The following is a 14023-nucleotide window of genomic DNA, read 5'->3' on the forward strand; positions in this document are numbered from 1 at the left end:
AGTATAGAGAGAGGAGAGAAAATGCACAACCGGGCTTGCAAGATTCTGTTGTTATAGCCTACCTCGATAAAGTATAGTTTCTAGAATTCCTGTGGAGTTGATTTTCTGATCTGCTCTTGTAATGGTATGTGGGAATGACCTTCGGAGATGAGAGGAAGAGCCGCAGCCTAGACAACAGTCTGACAAACGAAATTTGAGTCCGAAGGAGGAGAGGTGGCGAAAGCATCTCAGAAGGGACCCTCCTTAGTTTTTGGGAGAGTAAAAGTGAGGGATGGGAGGGGTACTTTCAGCCTTGCAAGATGTAACCTTACAATAAAGATAGAGCTACTACTCCTGGTTGTGCTTCTTGTCTGGACTACCTTGCAAAGCTAACAGGCCTACTTCATGAGGCTGACACCCAGACCCATGCCATGAAGGACTATACATGACCACCAGCACCTTGAATTTATTTCTTTATTTATTCGATTTATATAGCTGCCCATTTCACTTTTACATGACTCTAGGTGGCTTAGAGCTCTAGAGCCAGTTTGGTGTAGTGGTGAAGGCATCAGGCTAGAAACCGGGAGATTGTGAGTTCTAGTTCCATCTTAAGCACGAAGCCAGCTGGGTGACCTTGGGCCAGTCGCTCTCTCACAGCCCTAGGAAGGAGGCAAGGGCAAACCACTTCTGAAAAACCTTGCCGAGCAAACTGCAGGAGTTTGTCAACAATGACTCGAAGGCGCACACACTCACATGAAAATCAAGAAAGATCAAACAGGGCAATCATCTGAGGGGCTGCCTCTCTCCTGTAGTTTCTGCCTGTCCTATGTGGTCTGACACAGTTGGCATGCTCTAGGTCCCATCAATTAAACAATTTCAACTGGTAGGACCCAGGAAGCAGACTTCTCTGTCATGGTGCCTGCCCTCTGGAACACCATCCTGCCTGAGACTCCTACAGTATGTTTCCCAGCTTGACTCTATCCCTGGGCCCTGGGATAGAATGTGGGGTAGACTCCTTGTGGGATGTTTTGGTTGTTTAACTGATTGCTATTTTCTCTGGACTTCATTTGCAAATTATATATGTACTTTTGTGGGTTTACTGCTTTTTATTGTTGTATACAGTAAGCTGCCTAGAGTCATACAGATTGGGGCAGCCTATAAACTACTTACTTACTTACATACATACATACATACATACATACATACATACATACATACATCTTCTGAAAATTCTCCAGGATATTCAAGAATTCACCAGATTTCAGGGGTGGGAGGTCTTATTGCAGAAGAGGACTGCACAATAAAATCAAACTTCCTTACATAATGAAGTTTGGCTACTTCTTCAGATCCTGAGATGAAACTGAAATCAAGGATATGCTTGCCTCATGCATTGGTCTGGTGAGTTTCAGAAAGAAGTATGGCTATGAATTCATGACATCCTGGACTGGGTGTTGTAGGGCAGCTTCAGAATGAATGCTGAAGTTCCCGGGACTACTACTCTAGAGTTCTCTAATACCACACTTGAGTCCACCCACTTACTTTGATGAGTAATATGAGATTTCTATGATCCTATATCTCCCCCCACAACTCCCACTCTAGGTTGATCATGCTACACTAAGAAACCAGCTGGACAGAAACCAGCTCCTCTGACCTTTAGATCACCTTCAAATCCTTCACTATCAATCCCTGAATTGGGGTTCCTTAACTCTCCTCCTCCCTGCATCTCTATTCCAGAGGCTTACCCCACACATAGAAAACTCAGGTGTTCCTGAGTTCACTTTTCAGATACAAGGTCAGAGTTTGCAGTGCCTTGAATCCTTCCCATTTCCTTTAGAAGACCACAATCATACAGGTCGTCCTCACTTAATGACGGTAATTCAGACTGGAATTTATGTCACTAAGCAATGCAGTTGTAAAGTGCAACGTCACGTGACCGCATAGCTTAGCAATGGCAATCTCGGCAGTCCCCATTGCCATTGTTAAGTGAGATTTGTGGGTCCTTAAACAAGGACCTCACATGACGTGACTTGTGGCTTACTGCTGGCTTCCAACAAGCAAAGTCAATGGGGAAGCCAGCAGGAAGCTGCAAGCCCTGGGTGGCTTGCAAGCAGGCTGGAGGGCAGGTGAGTGCTATGGAGAGTGGCCAGGCAGGGGGGTGACAGCTGCGGAATGCAGGAGGTTGTGCAGGTGGCTGTCGTGGCGTGAGCACAGCCTGGGTTTGGCTGCTGCAGAGTGTGGGAAGGCGCGCAGGGGACCGCACATGACCATAGGATGCTGCAACTGTTGTTAAGTGCGAGACGGTTTCCAAGCACCTGGACTGCGATCTCGTGACTGCACAGGTGCTGGGATGGCTGGAGCTTCGAGGACTAGTCGTAAGTATCACTCCATTCAGCGAACGGCTGCCAAATGAGTGGTCGTTAACCAAGGACTACCTGTAGTATAAAAATCAGTACTATCTCTTTGCTTTATTCTTTGCTCCCACTATCTGCTAAACTGCTGCTCCAAGAAGGAGGTTAAATTTAATCATTATTAAAAGTCACTGGAAAAAAAAACAATGCTACCTTTTAAAAAACTATTTTTTAAAGCACTTACGTCTGGATCTAGGTCTACTAGTTCATCCTCTAGCATCTTAATTTCCTCTTCTGTCAGTGCTCCAAGGATCTGATCTTCATCCAGATCTCGGTATTTCTCTAGACCTTGCCTGTATGACATTTTGGAGAACGTTGGCTTTTAACTCTCTTCCTCTTCCCAAAATATAAGACCTGGATGATTAAAAATATAAGAGAAAAGTTAAAACTTATGTTGTATGATGGTAGGATTATCATATATGGGGTGCAGAAATCAAGGTGATCACAACACTAGATAGCAGCAAAGAGATACAGAAAACCACAACCCAGCACAAACAACCAATCGGGAATCAGCACTCCAAAAATGACCAATCAGGATTGGGCACAAACGAAGAACCAATCGGAGACCCGCCCTCACCAATCTGCACCAATTGGACACCTGCTTGGCTAAAGACCAATCAGAAGTCAGGCCACCTGACAGGAACCCAGTCAGTCCCTGCTCAGTTGCCTGTGGTCTGCTTAGCATGCCAGCCACAGTTGCAGGCAAAACATCAGGAAATCTGTTGTCTAGACCATGGTCACTGGATCCTGAAGCTCAACACTGCACAGCTCAACGCTGCCCAACTGATATGGGCCATGAAAGCCTACGCGAGATAAAGAAAACACTAATGCTTTGTTGCCATCTACTGTTTTCTGTACAGATAGTCATCACTTAATAAATGGGCCCAGGAACACTGTCACTAAGTGAAGTGGTCATAATGTGCAACATCATGTGACTGTGCCGACTTACGATGGCGGTTCAGGCAGTTGTTAGGCAAATCCCACACAGTCACAGCATCCTGTGATCACATGATCGTCATTTGCGACCTCCTGCTGCTTCCCCATTGACTATGCTTGTCAGAAGCCGGCAGTGAAGGTCACAAATGGCAATCACGTGACTGTGGGATGCTGCGATGGCCTCAACAATGAGGGCCCGTCATAAGTACTCGTCATTCAGTGCCAACATAACTTTGAATGGTCACTAAACAAGTGTATGTTAAGTGAAGACTATCTGATATGTCTCTGTTGCCATCGAGTTGTTGTTTGGATATTTTCAGCCCAAATATGGTATCTCTAATGACAGTTCAAGGAGTCAGTTTGGTGTAACGTTAAACCATCAGGCTAGAAACCAGGAGACTGTAAGTTCTAGTCTTGCCTTAGGCATGAAGCCAGCTGGGTGACCTTGGGCTAGTCACTCTCTCTCAGTCCTAGGAAGCAGGCAGTGGCAAACCACTTCTGAAATTGTGCCAAGAAAACTGTAGGGACTAGTCCATGGTGACTACCAGGAGTCAAAAACTGGCTCAAAGGCACACACACACACAAAGTTCAGCTGTAGAATGCAGTTCTACAAATGTTATCAATAAATAACAAATGTGATATACTACCTAGAACACATATCAGGTCTTTTTGGATTGACAGTTATTTGACAATTGCAAATTTAATTTAATATCTTATTAAATATAAATGTTAGTCCCATTCTAGGAATTGCACTGCAAGTCTCATGTATTTTTCACCTGCAACTACAGGAAGTTGTACACTGATTTTCGGTTATTATGACTGAAGATGGCTTGAAACCAACCAAAAAAAGAAAAAGAAAAAGAGGAGGAGGAGGAGGAGGAGGACCGATTGAAGAGCTCAGGAGGGAAAAACAAGGGGCAGGAAGACAGTACCAACAAGCTCCTGCAGATACCCATGGAGGAGCTCATACAAAACTGCCTGCCCCCATTTAAATTCAAGTCATTTAAATGGTAATTCAGATAATGGCCAAATACTCAAAGCAGAGTATATGAGAACAGTAATTAGGGAAACAGATTATAAAATCTTAAATTGTCTAATCTTTATTAATAGTCACATGGAAACAGACTTCCAGTGGCAACATGGCCGACTGAACAGCTGTGTCTGTGAGCTCCATGGACAGAACTGACAGCAGCAGTTCTTTTTTGGGCTCAGGAAGGCTTTTTCCTGAAGCCCAAGAGTGATTTCACGAACAAAGAAAATGCTTGGAATCATCCCATCTCCCCTCTGGAACGGCAGCTTACAGCCTGAGAATCGCAAACAGTGTTTGGGCCGATCAGGTAAGAGTTGCTGGGAGGCTAGATGTCATCATTTCCAAGCTGCGCTGTAGCATTAAGGGAGAGTAGGTCGAGCCACCCCATTTCTAAATCACCCAATTTATATATTTTTTTAAAGTTATGTACCCTAAGAGAGACTTTCTACAGCAAAGAGAAATTATTTCTCTTGGTGCTCGTCGTTATTTTGGGGATTAATGTTCAAAAATCTTTTTAAGCATTGGCTTGTTTTCCCATTTGGATATTGAGGAGAATTGAGAACAAATAAGTGTCTCCCTGCTATTATTTTTGTATTGAATTTGAAGGATTTAACATTTTTCTACACGTTGAATCTGCTGTTCCAAATCTTCAGTTTTCTGTTCTTTTCTCTGAGAGCTGCTTGTTAGCATACTTTCCCCCGTGTCAACAACTTTCAGAGATCTTCCATTAACTCATTAACTCCTACATTCACCAGTCAAGTATCTAGGGGGCGCCATAATCTACTGCCTGAAACATGGAGGATTTCAAGGAGACTTTCTCAGAGTTCAGTTGTGAGCTTCGCTGTGAGTTTAAACAGATCATTTATGAAACCTGTCAAGCTATTCTGAAGATATTTAGGACACTGTAGAAAATATCAGCTTTAAAATGTTTCATCTGGCTGAGGAGGTCATGGAAGAAGTTGATTCTAGTGAAGTTGGAGATATTTCCACGGACAGTGAAACTGAAACTTTTGTTGTGCCAGGTGACCAGATTTTGGTGTTGAAGGAGTTAAAAGAACAGACTGAATTGCAAATCACAAACACAGTTGTTTTTTTGATGGAATGTTATGGGAAAGAAGAGGCTCTGTTCTGTGGGAGGTTTTATACTGAGAAGTCTGAGTTTTCAAGGGGGGCAGTTTGGCTGTTTGATTTCTGTATGAAAAATGCCTTGTAATATGGAAATATGTAAATGTTTTAGTTTGTTTTGAGGTGGGGTAGAGAATTAAGAATGTTTATTTGGATTGATATTAAGGCTTGTATGATTTCATCTTTCTTTAATGATTTGGATTAAGATTTACTGGATTGCTTTTAAGGTTTGTTTGATTTTCAAGATTTATAAAATATAATAATAATTGCTTCATTTAAGGTTTAATAGGGTTAAGATTGTTATAGTATTAATTATAAAAGTAAACAATTTAAATGTTTTTATAATTTGATTTTTATTATAGTGGACAGAAATATATAGAATAGTGGTAGGAAGGAAATAATTAAATAAATGTTTTTGGGGGAGGAAGTTGATTTGGAGGTGTGTGTGTGTATATATATATACTCATTTTTTTAATATAAGGGGAAGGGGCAATTGTGTTTAGTGATTTTTATAATGTGCTAATGAAATAATTTATAGAAATAATGTGATCTTGGTTTTATATAGCATTAGGGATTGATTATGGAATTTGCTGCATATTCTTGTTGTTGAAAGTCAGAAGTCACCTCTTTATGTAATCTTCAAAATTCTTTTTTCTTGTGTTTCACACTTTTTTAGTTTTTTTTTCTTTTTGTAGCTTTTTTCTTTTTTGTAGTTTTTATCCTTCCTTTAAACTTAATAAAATTCTTATTAAAAACAGTCACATGGGAACAGGCTGATGTGCCCTTCTTTGCTGGCAGTATTTAAGTGGAGGAAGGCTTGCAATCTGTCAGGGATGCAAGATTCCTGCACTGATCAGGGAATTGTACTAGATCAGTGTTTCTCAGTCACAGCAACTTTAAGATGTGTGGACTTCAACTCCCAGAATTCCCCAGCCTGCCATGGAGTTGGAGTCCACACATCTTAAAGTTGCTGGGACTGAGAAATACTGGACTAGATGTTCTCCAATGATGTAATTGTTGCAAATATTCTTCTTCCTCTTCCCAGAGCACACTTCCTTCATGGTGGTAGCTGAAATACAATCCGCACAGGGCTGCAACTGGGGGGGGGGGGCAACCAGGTCATGGTGCCGTGCTGGTGGGGCGCCAAAATGAGCGCTGGGGGGGTGGTGCCAAAATGGGTGCAGAATCCATGTTTGCCCTGGGTGACACAGACCCTAGTTGCGGCCCTGAATCTGCATCATCCTAAATTCACAAAAGATTTTGAGTTCTCCTGCCTTTATTTTAAGGCCTAAGCTGCATCCCATGGATAAGTTATTACCTTTTAAAAAAACTTCTTGTGTTGTTAACAGCAGCCTCACACAGAAATTCAATAGATGAGTATTTCCTAGCTCTTACTTACAGGCTAGGAAAAAAAACAATATGCTTATTCATGTGTGAGGGATAGCTGTTGGAACCACCATTTTTTTCTGATCCCGCACTTTTAGCAGCAACCTAATCTAATGTAAACAATGCTACTTTCCATCAATCAAGCTGGAGCTAAAGGAATAAGAGCCAGCCAAAGATGCTATAAATGTGCAAGAACAGGTCTTACAAAGCTGATTACCTAAGCTTGTCAGCAGGTTTCCTGGTGTAACCTTCTGTCCTGCAGCATGGCAACCCACCCACACACAAGTCACATTTTATGACTCAGTTTCTCGGATTGTCAGTTATTATGTAAAATAGAACAGGCAAAGAGAAAAACTACCTTTAATTTTTGCTAAAAAGAACATTGGGTTTCCTCGAATTCTGGGTCAAGAATAAAAAGGAATGCCTATGACCAACAATTCCTTCCCCTACCCACTCACAACATGCATATACACAATTGCTATCTTATTCTCATTGAAACCAAAGCTGACACAATTAGGAGAATCAAGATAATACTTGGAGGCCCAAGAGGGTCCCCTCCCCCCCTATAACTCACAAGGCAGGTGTAATTCCTTAAGATTTTCAGCCCTGATATTTAAAAGCAGCTCATAAGAAATTACCACAAAATGTTTGTGTAGGTTTGATCTGGGATGCTCCAGGACTTTCTGGGATCTGCAGAATTTCTGAGTTTGTTTTTCAAAGTATTCCATTTTTTTAAGTATTCATAGTTGCTGTTATTTATTTCATTACACATTATAATTATAATTTATATTCTCCCTTTCCTCCAAAGAGCTCATGATGGTGTACAGCAGTATTTTTCAAACTTGGCAACTTGAAGATGTGTGGACTTCAACTCCCAGAATTCTCCAGCCAGCATACTGGCTGGGGAGTTCTGGGAGTTGAAGTCCACACATCTTAAAGGTTACCAAGTTTGAAAAATGTTCCTGTACAGGGTACTCATACTTTCAATCCCCCTTCCAATCATGAGATAAGGTATGCTGAGATGCAGTGACTAGCCTAAAGTAACCAAGTCCATTCTATATGTGGACAGGATATTATTAGCTAAATATATTGTTGGAGGTGGATCATTTTTTAGAAACATTCTCTTTGTATGCTGGGCAATATTAAGAGGAAGGAACCCAAAGTCTTGGCAACCTTCCTGCTGGCGCCTTGTCCTTTTAAGCAGCAGGTCCCTGAGCTTTACAGCAGGCAAAGCTTTCTTTTCTCAGCCTGCCTCCCCCATTACTTATACCCTGGCGGGGAGGACATTTAACCTGCATTATTTCCGAGCTCCAAAGACTGGTCGAGGAGGCAACACCCTAGGAGCCACACATTCAGGCCCGCCCGCCTCCATCGGTGCACATCCTCGTCCAGGGCTAGGGGGCAGGGAGGCAACTGCTTTCATTTTGCCCCGGAGCGACCTGAGAGAAGACACTTCCAGCCAAGTCAAGGGGAACTAGAAACTCCCGAAGCCTCTCCTCCCGGCAGTGCTCCCTCGCTCGGTCCTCCGCAATTCCACCTCAGCAAAAAAAAAACAGCGGGGAGCAGAAGCAACAGCTATTTATAGGCTACGCGCCTAGGCCGGTCCCCTTTTGGTGGCAGTGGAATGCTTTGGCCAGATATGGCTTGAGCGGCTCCTGCCGGGGCTCCTGGACGGGCTGAGAGGTGGGGTCCCAATTCGAGGGGCACCGAAGGTTCGCATACCCCCACCCCTCCCCGCTCGACCGGTTAAATACCTGTTCCCGTCGCAGCCTGTGGGCTCGTAGGAGGAGGACGCGCGCGGCTTGTCGCGAGACGCGTGCCCCGGAGAGAAGCTCTAATGTTACGCAGAAAGGAGACGGGGGGACTCCCGCCCCCTCCCACCGCTACTGTCACTCGGGCCGAGGACGGCGATCGAAAGGCCGCCCCCCACCCCCAGCCTTCACTGGAGCCGCCAGCAGCCGCAGCAGCTCGCTCCCCCAGCTTGGCTGAGCGGGCGCTTCCCTGCTTGCGCTCCAAGTGTCCGGAGCGGGGGAGCGGCGACGGCGAAGAGCCGCTGTTATTACAAGAAGCGATTCCATGGTGGGCGGCCAAAATAGTTGCTGCCCGGGTGCGGGGCCATAAATAGATTAGGGTCCTAGCCTGGCCGACAAGGAATGAAAGAAACAACTTGAACGTGTTTCGCTGAGTGCCGCTCTTGCTGCACTGAACAAGCGGTCCCCACCCGTGTGTTGCATGCACAGGACTGCGATCATATGCTCGCACGTTTGTGATCTGTGCACTCAAGTGATAAACGGAGAAGAGCGGGTACTGTTGGGAATGTGCGTGTGTGTGTATAAAAAAAAATTAACGTGCCATTTTCCCCTCGCTGCTCATGTGTGTTTTAAAATAAAATTGATTCTCCTTGGCGCTTAAGTCACATTATTTTGGATTTTATACAGACTTGCAGCCTTTTCTCTTTACTGGGAGTAAAAATACTTTTTTTTTTTTTTTAACTTGGGGCCTTTCCCCCCTTACAAACAAACATGTGGAACATTTTTTTTCATGCCATGTCCCCATGATGCCTTCGTTTAGATCACATCAGCTTAAGTTGTCCACAGTTGTAACAGTGTTAAAGTAGTATTTTCCCCTTACTCTGAGACCATCCAAGGGCAACCTTCAGGTGTGTAAAATCCATTAGGCTTTATCACCTGTCACCTTGGAACAGGTAACAACAGAAGACGGGGTTAGAAGTGGCTATGGGGGCAGCATATTTAATATTCTATAATTTTTGATTTACTTAAGGAAAAATAGGTCGCTGTTCAAGTCAGCACGTGGTTGGATGATACTAAATACTACACTATAAATCATTAGTGAGGAAATGGTGTAAAATTGCCTAAGAGTAAATCTTAGTAATTAGAGAGAGAGAGAGAGAGAGAGAGAGAGAGAGAGAGAGGGAGAGAGAGATGGGGCGGGAGGGAGGGAATCTTTGAATCAGTTTTTGACTCCTGGTGACTGCCTGGACAAGTCCATGCAGTTTTCTTGGCAAGGTTTTTCAGAAGTGGTTTGCCACTGCCTCCTTCCTAGGGCTGAGAGAAAGTGACTGGCCCAAGGTCACCCAGCTGGCTTTGTGCCCAAGGGGGGACTAGAACTCATGGTCTCCCGGTTTCTAGCCTGGTGCCTTGACCACTACACCAAACTGGTTGGACCTGCCTTAATGCTCTGAAGCCAAATTCCATCATAGAGTGTTACCTGCTATGTCCTTCTCAGGACTCTAACCTCAGACAATCCTGCCAGGGAGCATATCACCCAGTGATTTTAACAGGAGGGGCCTCCTAAGGAGGAAAATATCTCCACATTACATAGGAACCTTCCTCAAAATTATGCCTGAGCATTACTTGGAAGCGAATGCCTTTCCAGCTTTTGGGTTAACATACTTGAAAAACAGGATGAATCTCTCCCCTAGGAAAAAGGACCTCACAAGCGTGTGTGCTTTACAGTATAATCGTGGAACATTATTTTAGATTTGTAAGCGATCTTGGAAATGCAATGAAAGGGTAATACAAAAATACTGGCAATAAATATGCACCTGCATCTAGAATGAGCTAGTACTGGCTAGCATGGAGGTTTCAGTAGTATACAAACCCAGTGATAATAGCTACAAGAACTTCATTTTCTGTTTGATGGGTTGGAGTTAAAGGCACAAATTGTTAAAAGCAAAACATGATAAAAAAAAGTTTATATATCCCACTGGGTCTCAAAGGAAGGCATGTTCAACTTAGCAAATAAATTCTGTGCCTAGCCCTATTAAATTCTAAATATGATGCACTTCTGATACAGGATTTGGGTTTTTTTTTAAGCACATGAGTACTAATAAATATTACACAGATCAGTGTGTCATGCATAAACATGTGTATTGTATGTGTATAAGTATATGTCTGTATGTGAAGGATATATACACAATACATAGTCATACTAATTTCTTCCTTTTCCAACTCCATACTGGGAACATTGGGGAAAGGAGGAGAGAGATAAGCTTTGTGAAGTATAGGTTTTAGTAGAGCAGGAAGGAGGATAGTATATCATTATAATTAATTTCTCCCCCCCCACACCGTTTATAAGGTTGGAATCGGTCCATCCCTGTTCCACAGCCGTATGTTAAAATATCCATTTAAGATTACTATTCTGTGGGAACAAAGATTGAGAAATGTTTTATATGAACCTAAAGTAATAATTCCCATTCAGTAACAGTGGACCTAGCCAGTGCTTAATTACTGAGAATATGACTGCCATATACTAGTCTAATATCCAAGCCCTAGCCAAATCTCTGTATGGAAGGATGACTGAGATCAGAAAGACATTGGTAATCTGATGTGCCTAGACTATATGAAGCAGGGTACTATACAGGGCCTGAGCTTTTGTTAAGTATTGTAAGAGTGGAACTATCACATGCAACAATAATGGAAGTGCATAATACAGGCTGCTACGCACACGAACATATACACACAAACACTTTTCGTCTGCATATAAAGAATGCACAGTGCAAGTAAACACATGAAACATGGACATGCTCATAACCAGATTAGCAGTCAAGTACATTTGTGGCCTCCTGTGGCACGGAGTGGTAGGCGGCAGTATTGCAACCGAAACTCTTCCCCATGACCCGAGTTCGATCCCAGTGGAAGCTGGAGTCTTGGGTAGCCGGCTCAGGTCGACTCAGCCTTCCATCCTTCCGAGGTTGGTAAAATGAGCACCCAGCTTGCTGGGGAAGGTGATGACTGGGGAAGGCAATGGCAAACCACCCCGCTATAGTCTGCCAAGAAAACATCGCGAAAGTGGCACCCCCCAAAGGATCAGACATGACTCGGTGCTTGCACAGGGGACCTTTCACACCATCACACATTTGTGGCAAGCCTAGGTTTGGTGTCACATAATTCAAGATATATCTTTAGAAAAATCTACCAATAGAAGGTACAATGGATTATGATCAATAATCTGGTATTTAACCAATGCAGTCCACCCTAACTGCATGAGCTAAATAGAAGTTCAAGTTATCTGGAGGTTGGGAAAGGTCTGTTTCTAACTAGCAGCCCAAATTCAGACAACTCTTAATTTGAAGCACAAAGAAACTGTTCTAATACAAGAAGCTAACAGAAATGTTTATTTATATAAATTTTTAGCACAGAACAGTTCAAAAGTCAATTAGAAGTAAACTGATTTAAGTAATTGTTCTTTTAACATTTATATTGTTATTGCTAAAGTTACTAATCCTTTAGAGTTTTAAAATAATGTATGTCCCCTTTGCGATCTCCATTACAATTGGTTCATAATATCATGAATCCATATATCTTTGTCTGGTAATGATGTGTCCACCAAATAGACAATTACTTTGCGATCCCATGGATTAATCCCTTCAATAACTGTCTGCACCTGGGCCACCAGAGGTTTCTTCTCAACATGGTTTCGGAAGACTACTGAAGCTTCCTCTGACCACTGCTGCCATTCTATTCCTAGAGGAAAGCAGCAAAGAAGGAAATTAAACAGAGTCATAAAGCATCACTAAATGTTTTAGAAATATTTTAACCCATATGCTCAGTAATTTTGGAGCTCATAATCTGGAGCATGTGAAGGAAGAGGCACACTTGCCAGAAAAACTGACCTCCTCACATAAAACTATAGCTTTCATTCTCAACTGAGGCTCAGTGATAGGAACTTAAAAGGTATTAAAGTTTCAGTATTTAGAAAATTAAGCACTAAGATTAGAGACGTGCCTGGAATGAATCAGACAGGGAAACTATTGAACACTGTTAGCATGCCCAGAGTATACTTTTTGTATCAGGTTCTCCTTCTGAAATAAAGCTAAACCATGTAAAAGGTAAAGCATCTTCAGCTCCAATTTTCTGACAAATTACCATGTCATCTGCTGTTCAGCATAGGCCTATTAACAATTCATACGGTAAAACTTCCTGGATCATATAATTCTAAACTGCAACTTTCAAAAGGGGCAGTGTGATGATTGCATATTAGAATGCTTCCCTGAAAGAAATGCCTACTAGATGCTCTAGGAAAAGGTCCAACCCCCTCCCCCCCCCACACACCCATAGTCTTAAATGATACAATCTACCTCACAACAAATCATTTGGAGACCATTCCTTCTGACTGCAAACAAAATGGTCGTATTAAGTATCCCTGACTAGTGTGCAATGATGGTTAATTAACTTGGTCAAGGAACTGGTGAAACAGTATTAATCAATAATGAAGTACTGTAGAAGTATACTTTACATCAGTATTATGATGCAATTTTAAAATGCCCATTGTTAGCTATATAGAGTACTTAAAAGCGGCAATATATCCTGTGTGTGTGTTTGTGTGTGTGTGAGAGAGGGGGGGGAGGGGGGAGGGTGATACTGCAATGTTGCTGTTGTCATTTTGATGAAAGCAGCAAGTTCTAGCAGACTCTGCTGCTTAAAAGTAGTTTCCTTTAAACTGAACTTGAGTGTGGGTAAATTTGTTGATATATTCATGGCTTGCTACTGCTCTCTTCCAAGATTTATTTTTTTGAAGACCTTCATCTAAAGTGGCCACTTGACAAGAACATGCTTTTTTCGTTTTAAAACTAGGTCAGCTTCCAATCTGTTTCTAACAACAAATTCAAAGTACTGATGTTAAACGTTAAAAGCTTAAGTTTACAAAAAGAATTTTTTTCCCACTTAGCCTAAGTACTAATGTCACTGGCCAACATCTTACTATTCATGGGCATAGATCAGATATGGGCAACCCGTCACCCTCTGTGTAATAATAAATTTCAATTCCCCAGCCAGCATAACCAGCAGTAAGGGACTATAAATGTAGTTCAAAATATTTGGAGGATGACACACTGTCCATTCCTGGCATAAACAAACTGAGGAAAAAATGGCTGGATAAACTATATGACTATAGTTCAGGATTAGTCAGAATGATTTGTCCTGATACTACACTACTATATTGGCACAAACTTCTAAATCAGAATTTGTCAGAATAACAGAAACATCAAACTAATGTTCTAATGGTGTACTAAAACCTCTGTGCTGTACCACGTTTCTGATTTGTTTAGCACCTCTTGCAACAGGAGCCAACTGGGAGTGATTAGGCAGAATGGAGTAACCTGCCTATTTATTATTCCTAAGCTAGGATTCAGAAAATC

The 14023-nt window shown here is 42.4% G+C and overlaps 2 protein-coding genes across 5 annotated transcripts in view; both read right to left on the bottom strand.

Annotated features, from left to right (window-relative positions):
• Nucleotides 1–8841, bottom strand: part of TMOD1 (tropomodulin 1) — a 37498-nt gene extending 28657 nt beyond the window's left edge. For 2 of the 4 annotated variants that reach the window (XR_010067301.1, XM_063294804.1), the window contains exons 1-2: nt 8619–8840; nt 2572–2741 (exon numbers count right to left, since the gene is read on the bottom strand). Coding sequence is in view for 3 of the 4 variants with exons in the window: in XM_063294804.1 (XP_063150874.1) it covers nt 2572–2691 (120 nt within the window). In the remaining variant the exon portion in view is untranslated. Of the gene's footprint in view, nt 1–2571; nt 2742–8618 lie in introns of all 4 variants that reach the window. The other 2 variants (XM_063294805.1, XM_063294806.1) reach the window with 1 other exon arrangement.
• A 3147-nt stretch (nt 8842–11988) lies between these two features.
• Nucleotides 11989–14023, bottom strand: part of TDRD7 (tudor domain containing 7) — a 29109-nt gene continuing 27074 nt past the window's right edge. Inside the window, exon 16 of the mRNA XM_063294813.1 lies at nt 11989–12350. Coding sequence (XP_063150883.1) covers nt 12154–12350 — 197 coding nt within the window. The 3' untranslated portion in view covers nt 11989–12153. The remainder of the gene's footprint in view (nt 12351–14023) is intronic.

This window comes from Candoia aspera, chromosome 2 (assembly GCF_035149785.1).
Source record: "Candoia aspera isolate rCanAsp1 chromosome 2, rCanAsp1.hap2, whole genome shotgun sequence".
Lineage (NCBI taxonomy): Eukaryota > Metazoa > Chordata > Lepidosauria > Squamata > Boidae > Candoia > Candoia aspera.